The 22512-nt window shown below is 42.6% G+C and overlaps 1 protein-coding gene across 1 annotated transcript in view; it reads left to right on the forward strand.

The window, feature by feature from the left end:
- The first annotated feature begins 993 nt into the window (after positions 1 to 993).
- The window catches only part of GUCY2F (guanylate cyclase 2F, retinal), a 34229-nt gene continuing 12710 nt past the window's right edge, over positions 994 to 22512 (forward strand). The window contains 14 exon segments of the mRNA XM_030947359.1: positions 994 to 1732; positions 2647 to 2948; positions 4398 to 4752; positions 7976 to 8060; positions 11991 to 12087; positions 12611 to 12745; positions 13990 to 14070; positions 15060 to 15236; positions 16133 to 16289; positions 17652 to 17801; positions 19651 to 19799; positions 21166 to 21329; positions 21600 to 21792; positions 21875 to 22049. Coding sequence (XP_030803219.1) covers positions 994 to 1732; positions 2647 to 2948; positions 4398 to 4752; positions 7976 to 8060; positions 11991 to 12087; positions 12611 to 12745; positions 13990 to 14070; positions 15060 to 15236; positions 16133 to 16289; positions 17652 to 17801; positions 19651 to 19799; positions 21166 to 21329; positions 21600 to 21792; positions 21875 to 22049 — 2959 coding nt within the window.

Here is a 22512-nt window from a genome sequence, read left to right on the forward strand (position 1 = left end):
TGAACAGGTAAGCCGGAATAAGGGGCCTGCTATTTTTAGGGCACAAACTTGCTGGGATCAGCAAAGATTTTGAAGCCATGGGGTGACACTGCAGATGGAGGAGAGCCTGCTATGGCTTTGGTATTTCTGTGCTTGGCTGTGAAGGGGGAAATTGTTATTTAAAAAAACCCAAACAACCCTATGGCTCCTAGTATTTAACCAAGAATATGTGAAGCCAAGAGTATACACAAAGTTTTTGACCTGACAGTTATTTAGCAGTTCTTTATCTAAATTCAAATCATAATCCTCCTTTCCCTCATTTTCTGATTATCTGTTTATCCACCTTTCAATTTGCCAGATTTAGGAGACTCTGAGGTGCTATTGAAAAATTTTTCCAGAAAGTTTTAAAATTATATGCACATACATATGGATCCGTAAGTATATGAATATGTGTGTCTATATATGTGTGTGTGAGTTTTTGTCTTTGTATGGGCTCTGATTCATATTCACAACCCACTGAGGATTTTTGAGGGAAGCTGATGGCCTAGCTGACTTCACCTTTTAATTTTCTTATATGGGTGTTTTTCTGCGTGACTTTGAAACTGTCTTTCTTGGGAACCAGAAGCACAGTGTACCCATAGGTTGTACTTAGTGCTGCAAACAAAGCAGACTCATTCCTCACTGCCTGGTTTCACAGTATATTGCAAAACATATTGAAATGTTTATGTAAGTGTGCATTTAAGGGTTATGGCACGTCTGACACTGGTTGGACACTTTTCTGCATGGTGAGGTGGCTGGTGTGGTGCAAGTCCATGTGTCTGTGTGTGGGTTTGGCTCCCCAAAGACTTGTGCCTTGGGAGCTCTTGTGAAGCTTGGGCTGACTCAGCTGTACCTACATGCACGGAACAAATACAGGTGGTGAAAGGCAAATGTAATCTGCTTTCCTTCCAGCGTCTGGTAACTCTCTGCCTGCTTCCTGAAGAACTTGGTGCAGATCTACCCACCTGTGAAACAATGATATTTCTCCTGTGGGGTCCTCACAGCTCCTCCTGGGCACTCTTGAGGCACATCAGAGTGCATCACTTCAACACTGGAAATTCATTCAAGACATTTTTCCAGGATCTCTGGTGGCTGCTCTTTGGAATAATCCTACTTTGTTCCCCAGCACATTGCTCTGTCTTTAAAATTGGACTACTTGGACCCTGGAACTGTGACCCCTTCTTTTCCAAAGCCTTTCCCCATGTGGCTGCCAGGTTAGCTGTGAGACGAATAAGCAGAGACCCTTCACTAGCTCTTGGCCACCGGCTGGATTATGTGATCCTGCAAGAAGAATGTGACACACCAAGAGCTCTGGTTAGATTTGTTGACTTTGGAAAGTTTTCCTCAGCTTTTATAGGCCCTCTAAACCCTGGCTTCTGTGAGGTGGCTGCACATTTAGCGAAAAACTGGAATAAAGCTATCTTTTCATGGATGTGCATCAATTATAAGTTGGATTCCACCATCCACCATAATGCATTTGCAAGAACTCTGCCCTCTCCAACCCAAATTTTGCTTACAATAATGAAATATTTTAGGTGGGCTCATGTTGGCATCATTGCATCCAGTGATGATATTTGGATGTACACAGCCAAGGAGGCAGCAACCGCACTCAGGAACCATGGACTACCTGTAGGCATTGTTACATCCATGCATAAGGGAGAAAAAGGCATTGAAGACACCTGGAACAAGATTAAAGAAGTTAATAACATTAAAAGTAAGTGCTTTGAGTCTCATTACTTTTTTAAAATTTTCTTTCCCCAGGGTAGGACTGTATTGTTACCCAATGGGCATAATTTAGAGAATGAAAACTTAAAGTGATTTAAGTCAAGCAGAATTTTATCTCTGATCCTAATGCAGACAGGGCTTCACATAAAAGAATGCTGGGCATTTTGTATCTGATGAATATAGGCCAAAATCATCTACTACAACCTGAAAGATTGGGTCCAGCTTGTCTGAAAATAAAAAATTGTAGATGGTTTTCTGTGCTTGGCTTGTGTAAAGAGGAGTTTGTAGGAAGGTTTTTTATTTAAGATGATTTGTATTGTGGAATATCAAAAATCAATATCAATATCAAAAATCTTGCTTTGATGCTGTGTCCTGCATTTCAGATCTCCCCACCAAACATTGGCCCCATAGCATTTTGCAAGAAAAGGCACAGACTTTGGGACAGTCAAGCATGGGCCAGATGTTTAAACACAACCCAGCTGTGTCAACCTCAAATCTGTATATTTGGTGGCAGGGTGAGCATTTGGAGGTTGGGCACTGCTTACAGCTGCATTGTATTTGTCAGCTCAGCACATACAGAGGGAAAGCTCAAGTTTTGGTCAATGACAGCAATGACCACAACTGCCCATCATCTTCACCTGTGCCTCACTTCTGTCAAAACTTCTCTCCATTCCTTCTTTACAGCTCCAGAAATGGTTAACACCCACAATCTCCTTTATTAGGTGTTACAGACCTCTAGAGGTTGAACAAAACGGGTGTGACTCTCAGCTTCCCCAGCACAGAACATCAGAATCTGATCTGACAGAGTAGTTCAGGCAGCTCTTTTACTGGGGGTGTAAGAGCTATTTCATGTTGGAAACCCCAGGCAGATTACTAACACTCTCCACTGTCCTTGTGTTCCAGTTATTCTCCTGTGCATGCATTCTGTTCTCATCGGAGGGCAGGAACAGGCCGCCTTGCTCACAAAAGCTCTGGAAATGGGACTTGCAGATGGAAGATACATCTTTGTTCCCTATGACACTTTGCTGTACAGTCTGCCTTACCAAAACAATTCATTCAGTGTCTTTGATAATGACAGCAAGCTCCGGGAGGCTTATGATGCTGTGCTGACCATCACGCTGGAGTCTGGAGAAAGGACTTTCTATGATGCATTCAGGGAAGCTAAAGAAAGTGGTGAAATAATCAGGGATTTGGAAGCCACACAGGTAAATAGTCTTTCTCTTGGGCTTTTCTGGGACCTGTCAGTAGGAAACATAGCAATAGTTACAGAAAAAGTACAGGGAAGAGTCAATCCAGCCTGCACACTTTCATTTTGAGAAAAATACAGAGAAATTTGAATGTGGTCTGCACTCATCTGGAAAGGTTACTTTTCCCAGATGTCTGGCAATATAACTTACTTGGTTAAACTGTAGGACCATGGTGGGAATTCAAGAGAAAGGGGCTATGCCTGAGGCTATCAGATTTGGTTTGCTGTGTGCTAGCTGCAATGGACTTGAATTGAAAAGGTATCTCTTGAGGTGAATGAAGTCCATGGAGTTTGTAGGGAATCAAAATAAGATATCCATATGACTGAGAATTTGAGGGGATGAGACAGACTAAAGAAATACTGGATACTTCTAGAGGGAAATATTTAAGACCATTGCTATTGCTTTCTTCCTAGCACTATAGGTTATTCTTTGTCAGCATGATCATCTAAAAGTCCCCGGTAGCCTATTAAAAACCAAATCAGTTTTTACCTTGAGAACACTTACAAGAATTGGAGACTCTTATACTGGTGAAGAGATACAGGAGTTAGCTGAGCTATTCTTCAAATCTCCCTATGATATTTTAAAAAAATTACAAGTACTTTTAAGGCATAATTTATCAGATCTGCATGGATCTACTTTAGAAGAAGATGAATCATGCCTTGAAAGCATTAATTCCTTTCCCTTCACTTTAATGAGAGCCCAGGTTAACTGTATTGAGTGTCAGGTACTTCATTTCAGATATCTACATCTGATCAATTAATCCCTCAAATGACAGATTTGTCTGTGGCTCCCAAGAGCACTCCTCATTTTTCTCACAGGTGTATGGCTATAATCTCTCTTCACCTACTAGCTGTGAATGATCACGGGATTGTAAAAGTCACCATTTGTGTTAAAGCTTTCTAAATCAAGTCTGGCACAGAAGGGAGCAATGCAAACAGAAAAGGCTCTGTTACCCCACAGAACAACTTTGCTGTGGCTCTGCTGTGGGATTTTTGCATCTTTGGGATAAATAATCTGACAGAGAAGACCAATTCTTTGGGCATGACATTTTTCCTGTCTTGGTATGGAGCCTCTGACTTTAATCTTCTATTAGTAGAAGATATTCTAGTGAAATGTTTTGAGGCAGGATAAATTTGTGATAAATTTCAGCAAAACATCAGGCTCAGAATCTTGGCTTTTCCCATCATAATGCAATTTTGTGTGGTTTTAAAAATATTTTGAAATTGTATTTTTTGAATCCACCATAAGAAAAGACAGATATTCAAAGCCATGCATATATTGGGTCTACCTTCAACCAAAGATTCTTCAAACCCATTACTCTGTGAGCCCTTAATGTTCCGGTGTCTCAGTATTTAAGTTACAACTTAGCCATGGGGAAAATATCCTCAATTTCTCCTGTATTTTTAGGTTTCTCCACTCTTTGGAACAATCTATGATGCCATTTACTTCATGGCAATGGCTATGGACAGTGCATGGAGGAAAGGAGTCAGAGCCTCAGGAGCCAACATAGCTGAGCACACAAAAAACTTCAGTTTCCCTGGATTTAGTCACCAGGTAGAGACAGACAGCTGTGGGAAGGGGCTGGTCAACTATGTGATACTGGACACAGATGGTCATGGGAACCAGCTTTTCCCAACCCACCTGCTGGACATGTCTTCAGGCTCTGTGTTGCCCTTAGGCTGGGCCATCCACTTTCCCAATGAAATTCCACCCAAACCAGACCCCAGCTGTTGGTTTGATCCAGATGTTCTCTGCACTGAAGGTAAGAAAGAAAAAAAGAACCAAAAATTGGGTGAAATGGCATTGAGTTCATGCTTCTCATTTCTTTCATCTTTTCTCTCACTCCAAGTGGTTACCCCTTTAAATTAGAACTCCCCAGCCAGAAAAGTCTAAATTCAAGGATCTAATATAAAGATGCCCAGTCATCATGCTGTTTGTAATGGGAATCCTGTGCAGAGGTAACACCATCGATCCGCAATATTTTCTTATTGCTTGTTAGACCAGAGAATAATAGAATCATCATAGTTGGAAAAAACCTCTAAGATCATTGAATCCTTAACCTACCACTGCCAAGCCCACCACTAAATATCACATCTACACAATTTTTTCAACAATTCCAGAGCCATTAATCCCACTACTCTCCTGGGCCAATAAGGTTGTTACCACTGTTATGTGTTGAAAGGGTTTTCTGGGTATAACATTCAACACCTGCCAATATTAACAGTAACCATTATATAACAGAGGCTGCACCCAGCACTGTGTCTCTGTCCTTCTCGGGGACAGGACATTAAGAGGATTTGCCTTGAAGACAGCCTAAGAGAGCTGCACAAGAGCAGATGCCCTCAGCATCCTGCCTGTTCACCCCTGCTCCTGTTTTCAGGTAGCAACGAGGAGTGAAGGACCATCAGAGCTCATCTCATTGAGAAAAAATTGATAATCTTTACTCAAAATAATTTGAGTTATTATAGATAATAGAGGTAGTAATCAATCTGGGGGCAGAGATATCTGTGCTACTTCCTAGGTTTGTAGGAAACACTGGGCACTGGGTTTACCTATTGCTTTTAAATTGAGGCAACTATGGTGCAGTCTTAATGTTCACAGGGAAGCCAAAATCTCAGGGTAGGGTACTTAACCTCCTCTCCATATTTGCTTAAAACACTAAGCATTTGCACCTATTGCTCCAGGTTATGTCTTAAACAGATGAAATTAACTACATCTATGGAATATTTCATTCAGTAGCTGAGAAAACCATTCTCCTTGGCTTAGCCATAACTGAGCTGACACATAAATCAGTGTCACTCCATGAAAACTGGAGATGTACTGATCTTGTTGCAACTGGCAAGCAATAGAAAAGTATAATACTATCATATATCTAATTTTACACTGCCCCTAGGAACAATGTAGCAATTTAACATCTCATTGCAGTCTATAGAAAAATCCTACTGATTTTTAGAGAGCTCAGATTTTATGTTCATACCATTGAAAAGGCATAAAGCTCTAGGCATCTTTCAATTAAACAGTAATTTATTATGATTGCTAGAATTTGAGACTGAACTTTATGGCTAGAATTAAATACAAGGCTCACTCTAGCTTTTGTATGAAGTTAGGCTTGGAGGGGCGTTGGATGAGAAGTTGTCAGGCTGCTGTGCTTCCTAACTCCAGGTTCACCAGGAGCAGGGCTGAGCTGGTGTTCCCAGGACACGGACACAAACACACACACACATACAGTGCAGACACAGCCAGTCACTGGCACAGTAACACATACAGGAGAGTTATGTCTTTACAGGCACTGCTGGGACACAGACATCAGAAATGGCCTGGTGCTGCTCTTATGCACCTCATAATTAGGCTCCAAGCTTGATATCAGATCTCACAGCCTCACCTCCTTCAGACTCACAAATGCATCCTCTGGTAGATGGTCCAAACCTAAATTCCCCCACAGCCACCCCTCAAACCCTTCAGGCTCTGCAGGAGCTGATTCCGGAGTTGTGGTCTCTCATGGGTTGCAGCCTCCACGACTTCCCTTCTCTGTTAGTTATGTTGATGTTAAGTCTGTAAATGTCATACACAGTCAGAGAGCACAGTTACCCAGGAAAAAAATATAGGTGGGGTTAAGAAGGCGGAAATGACTGCACTGATCAAGTGCCTGGAAAAAATGCACAACATGGTTACGTGTGACCAGCATCCCCATCCTCTCCGATACTTGAGCATTCCTGACCCATTCTATCTCTCCCTTTACCCATGTTTGCCCTTTCCCCTAAAGATCCTGTGAGAAGTTTCATGTGCTCCTGCAGTTCCCTTAAAGCATTCCCTAAAGGCTTTACCTCAATCCCATAAGTTCCCTCAAGCATGCTGTAAGTTTGCTCTTTCCCATAAGCTCATAATTAGCTTACTTTTACTGCTGGTTAGTTGTGAAGTATAGTATGGCTTGGGAGGGATGTTTCAAGGCCATCCATCTATTCCAATCCCACACTAGACCAGGCTGCTTAAAGTCCCATGGAACCTAATTTTGAACACTGCCATGCATGGGGCAGCCACAGCTTTCATGGGCAGCCTCTTTCTGTGTTTGTGAGAGGGCAGTCAGGGCATGGAGCGCTAGACTGAAGCAGTGAAATTTCAGCTAAAATGCTCTGACTTTTCCTGAAACAAATACCAGTTCTCAAAAATGCCTTCGGCTTTCACTGGAATGCTCTAGGTCTCAGTGCTTGCAGATAGGTGCCAGTGTAACATAGAGCCATGAACCTCTTGTAAACCCAAATTTCTCCATGTTTGCTTGTGTTTATAGATCTATGGATGTAAGCAGAATAAATAGAAAAGTTAGAAACCAGAAGAGACACAGCAAACAGTTCCCACTGGAACTTAGCTTATGCAGTCATATCAGCCTCCCTTAGCTCTCTAGTAAACACACTCATCAGCAAAATATCTGGCTCCAGTACTTTCTGCTGATGGATGTTTTGAGGAGAACATCAACCTTCTGCTGCTCCTCCTCTTCTTCTCTTTTCAACATTTGAAATCTGCAGCAGAGAATGAAAAAGCCCAGATGGGCCAGTGACTCACCCTGGCTGTTGGTTTGGTACCACAAGATAAAGATTTTTTTCAGCATTTCAATTCTTCAAGAGAAAAGGGCCAAATGTTAAAAAGTTATGAACTTTGCAGAAGCTTCCTCTAAAACGTAACAATTCCCTGTGAGTCTATTTATTTACTTGAAGAAAAACTATTTTCCCACTGGTCCACTGCTCTAAGTCTGGTTTGGAAAAAAAAAGTGCATGGAAATAAATAATTAGCATAGCTGAAGTCTTATGTACACCAAGTTAGTAAGTATTTGTGTATTCATAAACAAACATTGCATTAAAATTATCTTCCAGCATTCTTCTGGCTGAATATTTGACTTTTTAATCCAATGGCCTGATATTGATGTTTTTAATATTATTGCCTAAATCAAAATGGTTTTCTAATTCACTGATTCTTTTCCCATCTTTGCACAGGGATTGAGCCTGCGGTCATTTTCTTGGGAGTAATGCTGTTATTTGTCCTGGTATTGTGTGCTGTGGGCCTGGCTTCTCTCATCAGGTGAGAATTGCAACATGTATTTGAGTTGGTGCCACTTGTAACTTCTCTGTTAGGCTTGCGCTTTAGCCAGCAGTTTAGACTATGCACACACAGGAAGTCTGATTTTGCTCTTGGCTCTCCAGCCACATATCTCTTCACATTTGTGGTGTGTTGGCCCTGGCAGCATGCCAGGCCTCCACCAAAGGCATTTTATCTCTCCCTTCCTCAGCTGGGCAGGGGAGAGAAAATACAACAAAAGGCTCATGGCTCAAGATGGGCTCAGGAGGGGATTGTTCACCAATTACCACAGCAGCCAAAATGGACTTGATGTGGGCAAATTAAATTTATTACCAACCAAATAGGAGTAAGATAATGAGAAATAAAATAAAATCTTAAAAACACCTTCTTCCCAGGCTTAACTTACTCCCAAATTCTCTACTTCCTCCCCACCAGTGGCACAGGGGCCAGGGAATGGGGACTGCAGTCAGTTCATCCCACATTGTCTCTGCTGCTCCTTCCTCCTGAGGGGAAGGGCTCCTCACACCTTTGTCCTGCTCCAGCAGTTTGTTGCTGGATGTTTCTGAAGCATTAGGAAGGTGGTTATCACTTTGGAAGTGCAAAGGATGATATAGAAACCAAATACAGGAATCCATTATGAGAATATGAGGGTTGAAACCAAGTATTTTTCTTACTTGAGATCATTCCTGCCAGAAATTCTGTCTTTAATATAATCATGTTTCCTACTAAACATATGAGGCTGACTCTCTGTATTTTCTCCATGCACTAAAAAGAAAGAAAATACCTCTGGAGAGAATTTGAAGCAAATATTTAGAATACATCTTTATTATCAAGTTGATTCACTCCCTGTTTTGACCTGGGATTCAGCTCCCTGGTCATTCCCATTATATATGTATTGATCTGGGCGTGAGATCTTTGGAGTAAAGGCAGCAGTGTTCTGGGGAAGGAATAATTTCCCATAATTGCATGTCACATCTGTGTCCCAACTCCATATGCAAGGCAGAAAGGTACCAGAATGGCCTGGTTGGTCCAGGAGCTATGGATTTCTCTTGGCAAGGTCACTATAGCCTCAGGAGTAGTTTGTCTCTAATTATTGATGTCCTCATGACCGAACTTAGAGTGGAAATAGACTGAAATTAAAAGGCACATTTACCTAGCAGCAATGACTTCAGCAGAACAGAGTTCCTAGATTGTTCCATCCAGCTTTGCTCCTCAAATAATTCCAAGACATGTTTTGTCTCCACTCCTGAATCATTGCTCCAAACCCAGATATAAGGGCCACCCAGCAAGGAACACCCCAAACAGCTCCCCCACTTCCACAGCTGCTTCTGATAGAGCAGCAGACACTGATGAGGTTGCCTCCACCCACCCACTCTTTGAAACCCTGCTCTGTTTGCTGGCCACCAGCCTCTACAATTAAGTAAATAAATGACAATCTTTCTGCCTACTCTATTTGTAAGATCTTCCACCAGCACCAGGCTGTGCTTGGGAAGGCTTGGTCATGAGAAAAGATGTATGGCCATCTGCAAGGGAAGAAAAAGTCCAGCATGACTCAGACAGTGATTTATATTAGGAAGGGGCATGTCTGGAACTAAATTTAAACCACAGCATGGTCTGATTTGAAATGTGGAAGCTCTGGTCTCAGCTCTGTCAGGGATCTGCTGCATGACCTTAAATGAGTCACTCTACTCTCTCTGCTTAGCTTTTGGCAGAGGGATGCTTTCCTCCCTGCTTAGGGAGAGGATGTGATTTATCAAGCAAGGTTCTTCAGACGGCCTTGTGAAAGGTACATAAGTGAGGATTTTTTTCATGAAGATGAGTTGGGTGGCTTGGGACAGTGTGTTTAGAGAAACATCATCCCAAGTAAAGCCTGTGGTTATGTGGCCAAGGCTTCCTCTCAGCTTCAAAAAGCAGCCCATGCTCTTCTAAAATGTCCAGAATGATACATAGAGAGGAAAAGTGAATTGTGGTGACTTGGGGTTGTTTTATGCGGTGGCGTCCTTCCACAGTAACATCAGTAAAAGTCATCCTATTGTCCACCTCATCAGGGAAACACTTAGGAGAGTGCAGATCAGTCATCTGCTGTAGTGTTAACAAAATTCCTTAAGCAAAAGAAGTGACAGTGAGGGCAACAGGGGAGCTTTCCCTTTTCTGCTCCTGGTTGAGGAGCTTTTGACTGTCTAGTAGATACTGCTGCTTTTGTGCTCAGTGTTAGACCCTGATGTCCATTGAAACAATGGGATCAAAATTATGAGGTGTGATGTCACGTGTGCCATACTGCTCATCCCTTGCAGCTTTTCCCTCTGTATGAACCTGTGACCATCACAAGGACACATCTTGCTCTGTGCTTCAAAATGCACCACGCTACAATATAGACACTCAGACAGCATGTTTAGACAGTAACTTGTGTCCAGGCAGCTCTTGTAAATTAACTACATTTCAGCTTCAGTCCCTAAGAAAGGCTGGTGTGCCTAAATGTGGTTTGGTCATGACCAGACCAGCTGGACTAATAAAACTTGTCTTTGTCTCCTAATGGAGAATGATTTGGAATATGACAAATAAAAGCAAGCAAAACAAAATATGGCTTACATACACATCAAATTAATATTTGTAAGCAGATTAAATCCAGTTTTCTATCTGTGATAAGACCCTTTGAGATGATAGCTTTTGTTGCTATCCATGTTGAAATGGGTAATTCATGACTTGGAATTTAAGTCCAAGCCAAGGCATGGTGATTTGTCCACTTCTTTCACCAATGCCCATCCCCACTCCCACACCATTTTAGACCTTAAAGATCATGTCATTCCAACAACTCTGCCATGGGCAAGCACACTTTCAACTACACTGGGCTGCTCAGAGCCCCATTCAACCTGGCTTTGAACACTTCCATGAGTGGGGCTGGCACAGCTTCTCTGGGTAACCTCTGCACCTTCACAGAAAATAATTGCTTCCTAATATCTGATCTAAACCTGCACTCTTTCAGCTGGAAACCATTCCCCCTTGTCCTGTCACTCCATGTCTCTGTCAGAAGTCCCTCTCCAGCTCTCTTGCAGCCCCTCTCCTTAGACACTGGAAGATGCTCTACGGAATCCCCAAAGCCTTCTCTTCTGCCGGCTGAACAGTCCCAGCTGTCTCAGCTGTCTCCATAACAGAGGAGCTCCAGCCTGACCATCTTCATGGCTTTCTCCAGATCTGCTCCAACAGGTCCATGACCTTCATAAGTCAGGGACCCAGAGCTGGATGCAGCACTGCAGGCAGGGTCCAATGGTGCAGGGAAGCCAGGTGTGGGAAATTCAGAGGAGGTGTAAACTGGCTACCTACCTGTAGTGGGTTGACTGTGGCTGGGTGCCAGCTGCCCACTCAGTTTCTCTATTACTCCCTTTCCCACTGGGACAGGGGAGAGAATAAGATGCAGAATGACCAGCAGGATGAGACAAGGCAGTTTTATTTCAGCAAAAAGAAAGAAACAAGCAGAGATCTGCGTGTGCAAGAGCTGAAGAGGAAGCGGATCAGTCTCTACTTCTCATAAGCAGCAATGTTTGGACACTTCCTGGGAAGCAGGGCTTCAGCACACATAATGGTTCCTTCAGAAGGCAAACATTGAAAACTCATGAATGCCCCCCTTCCTCCTCTCTCCCTTAGCTTAAATATCTAAGCTGATGTCATGTGGTATGGAATATCACTTTGGCTAATTTGGGTCAGCTGCCCTGGTTGTGTCCCCTCCCAAGGTCTTGCCCACTCCCATTCCCTTTGGTGAGGGGAGGGAATGTCAGGACGACACTGCTGCTGGGCAGTAGCCAAAACACTGGTCTGGTATCAACACCCATTCAGCCACCAGCGCAAAGAACAGCACTGTAAGGGCCGGGAATGTTACCTCGGTCAGACCCAATGCACTACCTAAAATTGGTAACTGTGACTCTCCAACTCTTGCAGGCAGAGTATCTTGAACAACCAGCTTTTCAGGGGTCCAAACAAGATCATACTGACCTTGGATGACCTCGTCTTCATCAACCCAGAGATACATAGAAAGGTGAGTCCTTCTACTCATGAAAGGAATCTGGTGGAACACTCTAGAACAGATTTGCTGTGTGGTATTTTCATACTCAAGAAGCTCTGGAAGCATCATTTCACTTCTTCGTGTCATTTTCCCCTGCAAATTAGAAAATTTCCCATATACTGAGTGCTTTTGATTTTCAGATAAGATGTCAGAGCTTCTATGATGATGTAAAATCATAGCCTTGATTGTGCTTCTTCTAGCTGCCAGGGCTTATTCCTTGTTCTTGAGGTTGGATGGTACAACATAGGGCATGCCCAAAAAGACAAACCATCTTACCTTCTAAAATAAAGTGTCTGCATTCAAATATACTGGGAACCATTCAAATATACTGGGAACCATTCCTGGTCCATTTTGGTGCATACCTGGAGCAGGCCATCTGCTGAGGCACCCTCCCATAATTTCCCTACCCAGAAATCCATGCTGCAAGGCGGAGCTGGAGTGGAGGTTTATACCCAAAGGTGGTGGCTGCCTAGCACCTGCTTTCCTTGCCTTCCAGAGGCTGACCTTGGACAGTCTGACTGATGCAAACAGCATAGCAGCCAAGAACAGAAGCCTGATATCCGTAACCCGCTCTGCTTCCTTAAAAAGCACAGTGGCCACCCATGAAACCTCCAATGTGGCTTTGTATGAGGTAGGTGGGGCCTCATGCAGTCCTCTCCCACTGCTTCTGTTCACTGGACTGCTCCAGGGGGAAAAGTGTTTGGCTGCAGTACTGTAGGTCCCAGGATGGAGATCATTTGAGCAAACCCTAAGTAGGAACATAAATTACTCCCAAGCATGGACTTAGCAGTGTTTAAGGCAACTCTGTCCCAGTCCTCACCCTGACAACTTGGAGTCACCTGGGATGGGAATAGTCAACATTCACATGTAACATTGCCAGTCTGGTCCTTTATGGTGGTGGCACCGTAAAGAACCTTTCTTACAAGACAGTCTTTATTTGGTGACATCTCCGATAAGGAACTTTGTTACAAGACAGGATCCAAATACACAAATGAAAGCTCAAATTCCCCTTTGTGGCAATAGGACTGTGTGGAGTTTAAGCAGAGGCAATGGCCAAGAAAACTCACCCCATCCATCAGGTTTTTCCTGAAAATGCAGGTTTTTGAAAAAATGGCATGGTAACTTTCCCTGAAGAGAAGCAAAATAAATTTGATCAATCATTACTGCCAGAGAAAAGTTCTGGTCAGTTATTTTTCTTTTAAATCAATTTATTGTTGTTTATGACATACTAAGAAGACTTCCAGGCATGAAGTTGTGATCCAGGTGAAGGTCCTGCCTCACCCCTTTTTTGAGGGTTTGCTGTGGATATTCTTATTTGGGTTCAACATATAAATAATCTGTTGCCAAGATCATTAAAAATCCCCAGCCACTTTCAAAGTCAAGGACCTGAAATTCAGATTTGGATCCCAATGTTATCTGTTGTTCAGAGATTTTCTCTGTCAGTCACCCACCTGTATTGGGATTAGGGGACTGGAGTTAAGAGGAAAGGTTGAGGGAGTTGGACCTGTTCAGCCTCAAGAAGAGACAGCTGAGAAAGCACCTCCCTGATGTCTATAAATATCTGAAGGGAGGGTGTCAGGAGGACAGAGCCAGGCTCTTCTCAGTAGAGAAGAGGCAGAAGGCAGAAACTGGTGCACAGAAAGTTCCACCTGACCATGAAGAAGAACCTTGCTGTGCAGGTGACCAAGCACTGAAACAGATTGTCCAGGGAGGATGTGGAGTCTCCCTCACTGGAGATATTCAAGAACTGCCTGGACACAATCCTGTGCCATGTGCTCTAGGATAACCTTTCTTAAGCAGGGGGGTTGGACTAGATGGTCCATCTCTGGTTTCTTCCAACCTTTAACCATTTTCTGATTCTGTGATTGTGGGCAGGGAGACCAAGTGTGGCTGAAAAAATTTGAGACAGGAGCAGTCCACAATCTGAGGCAGAGCTCTACCAGCATCTTAAGGAAGGTAGGAATAGGGCATGATGACATGGAGGGAAGGTTTCTTAGGGGGTGGTTTTGGCTTCAGGGTGTGTTTGTTGCCCTTGTCTCATGTCTATTCGTTAAATCATGCATTATGGTTGTCAATAAGTGTTGTCTGGTGAAACGTGTTAGAGTGGACCATGCACAACTGTATCTGACAAATTTACCATAGATCCATATGCCAGTCAGCAGCTTGTAAAACCCCACACCAGATCTGCCACATCCAAGCTGGTGCAATGTTAAATGTACAATGAATCCTTCAAGTGACCTTGCCTGCAAAGGCAGAGTGGTTTGGGGAGCTCAGCCCTCCACAGTGTGAGGCACTGGTAGATATTTTCATGTGTTGTTGGTTGACTGTGTGACACAGACACAGTTGTGCATTTCTCTGGAGTTTGCTTTGTGTTTCCACCTAAGATGCCTCTCAGATGCTTAATTTTGGTCTCCAATTTTATTGTTACAAATGACAAGAAAGCATAATTGTTTTCTAAATTCAAGGGCATTAGTTGTTGACAGCTATTGCTAACATAGCAGTGGCATTTTTATGCATGTAAAAGCAACAGATTTACCAGGGCATGTCTCCAAAGACACCGTTGATGGATGACTTTGGACTGTCCAGGTATGGTATAGTTTCCAGTTCAGAGCAAGATCCACATGCTGAACTCAATCTACCCCAGCAAAGTCATTCTGGCCTAGTGAAAGATTCAATACAGTTTGTCTAAACAAAACACAAACTTCTGTTTAGTTTGCTTTTGCTATCTTGCTTTCTTTGTATAATGGATAGACTTAGTAAAAAAAAGCTTGAAAAGAGTGTTGAGTGGCCAAAAATAAGCACCAGAGAGGTTGTTTTTGTCCCCATCTTTCTGTGGAAGGCCGTTTGGGAGTGCAAGTGTGAAAAGGGCATCTAGTGATAGCAAGGAGCTACCAAGCAGGTGTCTGGCTGACCTGGTCTCACTGTGATTTGCTGTCTTGTTTCAGATGAAGGATCTGCGTCATGAAAATGTGAATCTCTTCCTGGGCTTTTTCTCAGACTGTGGCATCTTTGCCATTGTGACGGAGTACTGCTCACGAGGCAGCCTGGAGGACTTGCTGAGAAACGAGGATATGAAACTGGACTGGATGTTCAAGTCCTCTCTTGTGATGGATCTAATTAAAGTAAACCCATTGCTCCTGCTGAGGCATGGTCTGAGGGGGACTTTTACGATGACTAAGCTATTTCAATCAGAATGTTGGTTTTTTAATAACAACACAGGGAAAACAAATCTGGATGTAATTCTACCAGTCTTTAAATGAGATTTCTTATCCTTATTTTGTTTCTATCTGAGGGGAGCACCATTTGGGGTAATAGAACTACAACTACACAGCAGGACAAGAGGCTAAAACTACATATCAGGCTGCAACTGATCACCTAGAACAACAGAATTTTGTGACAGATTTATTCTTTGCAAAGGCCCTTTCTTGTCGTAAATCAGAAACGCATCCACCATAGAACCAAAGAGTATCCATCCCCTGCTGCAGGATGGCTGCACATATGGTCCCTTTAGCAGCGTTCACACTTCCAGTCATGTCCTGTGTTTTCATATCTTAATGGTGAACTACGAATTTGCCAGAGAGTGGACCACCAGAAACATTCTTGTAGTCTGTGATCCTCCTTCTGAACCTCCTTGGTAGGTTTTAGATGGGTAGAGCCACCCAGCTCTTCATGGCTTCCTTTGACCTATTTGGTAACACTTGTGTCCACTTTGTTATCCTTGCCTAAAAGCAGAACTTCTGGGTGCAGTGAGACATAGGGCTACAGAGGGAGGCATCTGACTCTTCCTGAAGTTGTCAGACCTTTCCAATACTACTTTAGGGCCCACACAAACCTATTTCATGTACCTAATCCATTTCTAAACTTCTCTCATGGTTTGTTTCAATCATTACTGCATTTGACATAGAGTCAATGCTGCATTTGATGCCATCTGAGGTGACAAAGTGGCTTGGTGTCTCTGAGTGCTGATGGATAAGATAATTCTTAAGGACCAACCTGGATTCTTTTCTGTGTTTCATAGGGAATCAGATATTTGCATCACCGAGATTTTGCCCATGGACGTCTCAAGTCTCGTAACTGTGTTGTCGATGGCCGGTTTGTCCTGAAGATCACTGACTATGGTTATAATGAGATCTTAGAGGCACAGAAATGCCCCTATATTCAGCCATCCCCAGAAGGTTGGTGTGATGGGGAAATATATATTTTTTTAATATTTGTCCATTGATTTAACAGATGTTTGTCCAAGTACAATTTCAGGCCAGTGGCCACACAAGGATTTTCATGCTCAATCTCGCTACATCTAGTTTCCTCTATACCATGCATTGTTATAAGAAAGGGTAAGCAAAGGTTTTTTCAGACTGCCTGAAAGTGAAGTGAATAGCAGAGTGATGTGGTAAAGAAAATATATTTTACTGTAAGCAGTGACAGAACTTCAGCTTGTTGCAGTTGGAGAAGGACTCAATTGTCCCTGAAATCTTATCAGTACTGTAGCCAGTAGAACGGCTTCACATCCTTAGACCCAATCCTATTTAGAGTTTTATCTTATCCCAAATGAAAAGACACTTTTTCTTGTTAAAATAAGTCATCTAAAAGACAAAATTGTGTAGGTCTCTTTGAAATAGGTCCTCTACATGCCAATCACCAAAGGCTGCCACATGAGGTTCCCACCACTTAAGAACAGCCCTCATGGGACCAGGTTTGGAGACTAGGACAGGATTTCTTTCTTGTGGCCATTGCTTTGGGGTTCCTCTGGTATCCCAATTTATTCTTGAAACCTGTTTTCTAATAGTATTTCATGGTTTGATCCCTCTGTCGTGGGATTTGATGCTTACACCTTTTCAGTGTCTCAGATAGGGCACTTGTCAGACAGAAGACTTCTTCTCCTCCCTTACAGAAGATAAACACATTTGCAGTGGCAGAAATGTTCCATATCTCCATTACTCAGAATGCACAGTTACCAGGGTAACAAAATCTCAGTTTGAAGATTAATTTCTTCATGAAGTTGGATATATTTTACAACTGTGTCTTTTGTCATTTGAACTATTGGATTATAAAGACTGTGCATCAGATGTCACAAACTGCTTTTGCAGAAACCATTTTCATCTATAAAGAACTACAGAAAGTATGTTGTTAATTGTTGCTTTGTAAAAGAGCAACAACTGTAACAGGAAAGTCAAGATTTGGTGCCAATTTTTTGTCTCCGGAACATTTTCAATCAAAAAAATGGTGTTAAAGCTTCTGGAAGGGGTGAGATGACTTCTTATGTTGAAGTTCATGGCTGGTGTAATATGATACAAATTGTTGGTGTGGCAGTTTTTTAAAAAACCCATAGAGTAAAACTTGGAAATTCTATTTTTTTGGTCAGCACAGAAGTTTAGTATTTCTAAGATACCACTAGAAGTAAAAGATTTGATTCAGTAAATAATGTAGTATTTTCCAACCTTTCATCAAATGACTGAAATAAGGCATTCATTTAAGCATTTACTTTACAATAGTCTCAGTTAAAGTGTAAGAAATGTGATGCTCTGAAATTTTTTTAGAATTGCTCTGGACAGCTCCTGAGTTACTGCGGGACCCAGACATGTGCAGAAAGGGCACAATCAAGGGGGACATTTACAGCTTTGCAATCATCCTGCAAGAAGTGGTTGCTCGGGGTCCACCTTACTGCACATCAGAACTCTCAGCTGAAGGTAGGCAGCTACAACAGTATATTTTTAAGGCTTTGTGCAGAGCACTTTATAAAAGGCCTGGCCAAGTTCCCTCACTAATAAGGCAATAATGTATTAGTCTCATGACCTTTCTCAGTGGCAGAAGTCTGTTTCCAACACAACATTCATAATAAACATCAAAATGTAGAGTTCTCATCACAGCCTTGGTACATGTCTCATCACTGCTTTCACTGGGATCAGGAGTCTGAGTGCTCTCCAGGATATCTCAGGCCTCTGCAGTACCTCCAGTTCCCTGTGGAAACTTGGACTTTTCATCATAATATGGGGTGAAATCTGAGGGCAGAACTTCCCATAGTTTAGAAACTACTTTGCTTCCCACTCATTGGCCCTCTTTTGCGCATCATGGAGGCTGAAGTTTTTGAGCTGGACCCCTTGCCAATATCCTATTTTGTCCATCTGCCCATCGATTTGTCCTTAATCCTTTCCTTTCTAAAGAAGCCCTCTCTTCAACAGAGGTCAAAGTGATGTATCATTTTGCTTATGTATATCAGAAACAGCAAACAGGTGAAGTCTTTAGGAGCTGCTCATGGTGCAACCATGTTGTGCATCCATGGGAAGAACAAACCCACTGCAGTCAGGGTCAGGTCAGAAGCACTTAAACAGGGAGGGAATGACAACAATCTAAAATTAGCTGATTTCAGTGACAGCCCATTCTCAACGTTTTTAAGCTGGACAACCATCAGGTGGGGTATGACAATTCAGTATGTGCCAGTTTAGCTGGCAAAATGGGTTCCTGACTTTTCAATGCCTGAAGCTGCGCTCACAATGCAATGACCATTATGTTAATGATGTATCCCATCTTGTAAATCAGAGCTAGACCTATGATGTAGACTCTGATGCAATTAGCAGGTTTCTCCCACCTCATCCCTCCTGCAGAACCTCCAGCAAATGTTGAACACAGTCCTGTTTTCTAACCTGATAAAATGATGACTTTCTACTCATTGTGTCTCAATCCTAAGGAGCTTTCACTTGTGAACATTAAAACAAGCTGGGGAAGGCATTTCCTCTCAGCTGCCCCTGGAAATATTGGGGCCAGATGTTTGGATTAGTTCATTTGTCAGAGTCTGGGAGGATGAGCCAAAGATCTTTAAAGTAGACAGTAAATGCTGAAAAGCTTTGGGTAATCACAGCAACAGCAGGACTTCTGCCAGAGAAAGAGGTTTTCACTCTGTTTGCTCTGCACTGAGCAAAATAAGATTTCAAATACCATAACTTTGGTGGGTGTTAAAAGACTGACTTCTCAGAGTTTGAAAACTCAAGCCCAGTTCCTTACAAGCCTCATTTCTAGGAAGGGAGCTCTAGACAGGGAGTCATTTGCCAGACACTGTTTTGAACTCAACCTCTCCCCCTTAACATACTTTCCACTGTTGCCACTCCCAGCAACCTCCTACGTCCTGGTTCCCAGTTAATGATGAAGCATCAGAGGCTGGTATCCTTCCTGTCTGGGCTCAGCCATAAACCTCTACTGTCTTAGAAGACTGCAGGTCCTAGTGGAGAGAGTCAGAGGCAATTTCATTAAATATAAGCCTGCAGGCTCACACATCCATCTGTCACACATCCTTCCCCCATCCAGCCACTTTATTACTCATAACCTAGTTCTCCAGGGGCATGAATCTTCTTTAAACCCTTCAAGAGACTCCTGACAGAGAAAAGCAGAAACTTCCAGCTTCATTTGGCACAGACACTGGGTGCTGAGAACTGAGTGACAGCTGAGGAAGCAAGCCAGGGACACAAGGAAAGGTCCATGTCCTTTGCCCCTATCAAGGCCCTCCGTCTTACAATGTGCTTCCCCATCTTCTCTTTGCCACAGAAATTATAAAGAAAGTGAAGAAGCCCCCTCCCCTGTGTCGCCCAAACATAGCTCCTGAGGTAGCCCCCCTGGCATGCATGCAGGTAATGAAGCAATGCTGGGCTGAAGCCCCTGAACGACGTCCAACCTTTGAGGAGGTGTTTCATAAGGTCAGTAAATAAAGAAGCTGGTGTAATCCCATTGTTTGTTCTTGGCAGGGAAGTGTTTTATTGTTTGGTTTTTTGGGGTTTTTTTTCTGCTTTAACTCAGTTATTAAAGAATGAAGATGTTGCAGAGCCCTAGACTTGTCCTGACTTAGGGGTGATGAAGCAGCCTGGACATGGGCTTGATGTCTTCACATTAGCAGTGTACCTGCAGAGATGGTCTCATGGAGATGAAAGATTTGTAAATTATTCACCTTCAGACCAATTTTTCTTTTAATCTCCTAAAGTGTTTAAATGCTAACTATAAGAAAAATTCACCAAAGACTGTTAAAGACAAAGATACAACATTTGGCGTAGGAGGTCTCTCAATTCCAGATTGGTGGAAGCTTGGAGAATATCCCAGGGAAATATGAGTGTACCTGAGGCCTGTTTAAACAGCTTTCCCAGATATCTGTTACTGGCCAGTCTCAAGGACAGGTACTGGCAAAATAACCCCCCTTTCTGATCAAGAAATATAGTTCCTGTGTTCTTATAAGGTGATAGAATCATAGGTCATATAAGGTCATAATCACTCACTAAGGTTGGAAAAGACTTTTAAGATCATCAGTCATCAACCCTGTACCACCACCACGTGTGCTGCTATACCAAGCACTTCCAGGAATGGTGGCTCCCAGAGCACTCTGTTCCAAACAGGATTTACAAATCCTTTCTGTGAAAAAAAAACCAACTCAATATCCAATATAAACCTTCCCTTTAGGACACTTCCTCAAACCTGGTAAACAAATATCCATATTTTTTACCTTTTGGTTCTATGAAGCTGTGAATAATTTTGAACTTGCTGACTCTGCTGTTGGGTCTGAGGTAGCCTCCAAAGCCACAAATTACCCGAAAGTTCTAGCAGCTCAGCTTCAGGTCAGGAGGAGAAAGCACAACTCGTGGAAGAACTGGGAATGGAGGTGGCAGTACACATGCATGTCAGTGTACAAAGGTAGATTTAAGCACTGCAACATGTTAAAAGGTTGTAAGCGTTGCTAACACCCTGAACTTTGTGCCTCTGAATGCAAAGTTTTGCAAGCTACCCTAAAGATTATTCATGGGATAAATGGGGTTGCTAACCAGCAACCTGACAAGACTCCGTAACACTGTACACGTTGACGACTACTGTAAGGTTATGTTTCATCTAACTCTTGCTGATTGCTGCAAATTGACCTTCAATTCACCTTTTCCTTTATCTTTGAACTTTTGCCATTTAAAAATCTAGTCTTTAGCATGACACCTTCAAAGAAATGTTTGCTTTTTGTTCCTTTCCAAACTCAGAGTGCTACAGTGATGTAAAGAGACAGACAAATAACTCTCCTGTTTGATTTTCCAGTTCAAAACCATCAACAAAGGGAAAAAGACCAATATCATTGACTCAATGCTCAGGATGCTTGAGCAGTACTCAAGCAATCTGGAAGATTTAATCAGCGAGCGGACTGAAGAGCTAGAGGTTGAAAAACAGAAGACAGAAAAACTGCTGTCACAAATGCTTCCACCGTAAGTACTGGTACTTTAACTGGTAAAAAAATCCCCAGAAAACCAAACCAAAACCACCCAAAAACAAGCCCATATCTAGTCTGGACAACACCCTTCCCCAGAAATGAGCAACATTGTAGACCTGACCATCAGTTTTGACAAGCACCGTCAAATCAAACTAAGAAACTCTAATCAATGCTGGTTACAGCCATACAGTGGAAGATCTGAGCTCTTGAGCATGCATTAGAAAAGGGTTTGTTCCCTGCCATCTTTTTTGTGCTGTTGTTTCAGTTCAGTGGCAGAAGCCCTCAAGACTGGTGGCACTGTGGAACCGGAGTACTTTGACCAGGTGACCATCTACTTCAATGACATCGTGGGCTTCACATCCATTTCAGCCCTCAGTGAACCCATTGAAGTAGTTGACCTTCTGAATGACCTTTACTCTCTGTTCGATGCTGTTCTTGGAAACCATGATGTTTACAAGGTGAGAAATAATTTTATTCTGCGTTTCTTTTCCATCTTTTTCAATTTCTGTATTTATTTCTTAATGCGATGGTATTTGCTAGGTGGAGACAATTGGTGATGCCTACATGGTTGCCTCAGGGCTCCCAAAACGGAATGGAAACAAGCATGCAGCTGAAATAGCCAACATGTCCTTGGACATCCTCAGCTCTGTGGGAACATTCAAAATGAGGCACATGCCAGACATTCCCCTCAGGATACGAATTGGGCTGCACTCAGGTAGGCAACTGAACATCAGAGAGCTCCTTCTCAACTGCATTTCCAACTCTGAATTCTTTCTTCATGCCTGCCCTCCATAAAACACCCCTACAAGACACTTTAAAATCTTCCACATCAACAAGGCAGTTAAAATGGAAAAACAAAACCCAGAGAGGGTTTCTGGAGGAAAGTGGCTTAGTATCATTTTAAGGAGAGATTTTGAATTCTGTCTCAGCCAGGAGCCACATCTGGCATGTTAGTCACAAGAGTTTCATTGTATGGATAGCTCTTTAATGTGCCATAGCACCTTCAGAGGTGTGATATCAAGACACCCAGTGATGTCTTTGCAACTCCATTCTGAAATGAAAAAGCACAGAAACACTGGCATATAAAGTGAAAGCATAAAAAGATTGGAGATATTTATTACAGGTAGGATATACTGGAAGAAAAATGTGATACAGCTCTTAAGAAAAAGTTATGTTAT

Source organism: Camarhynchus parvulus, chromosome 1, assembly GCF_901933205.1.
Source record: "Camarhynchus parvulus chromosome 1, STF_HiC, whole genome shotgun sequence".
In the NCBI taxonomy this organism is placed as follows: domain Eukaryota; kingdom Metazoa; phylum Chordata; class Aves; order Passeriformes; family Thraupidae; genus Camarhynchus; species Camarhynchus parvulus.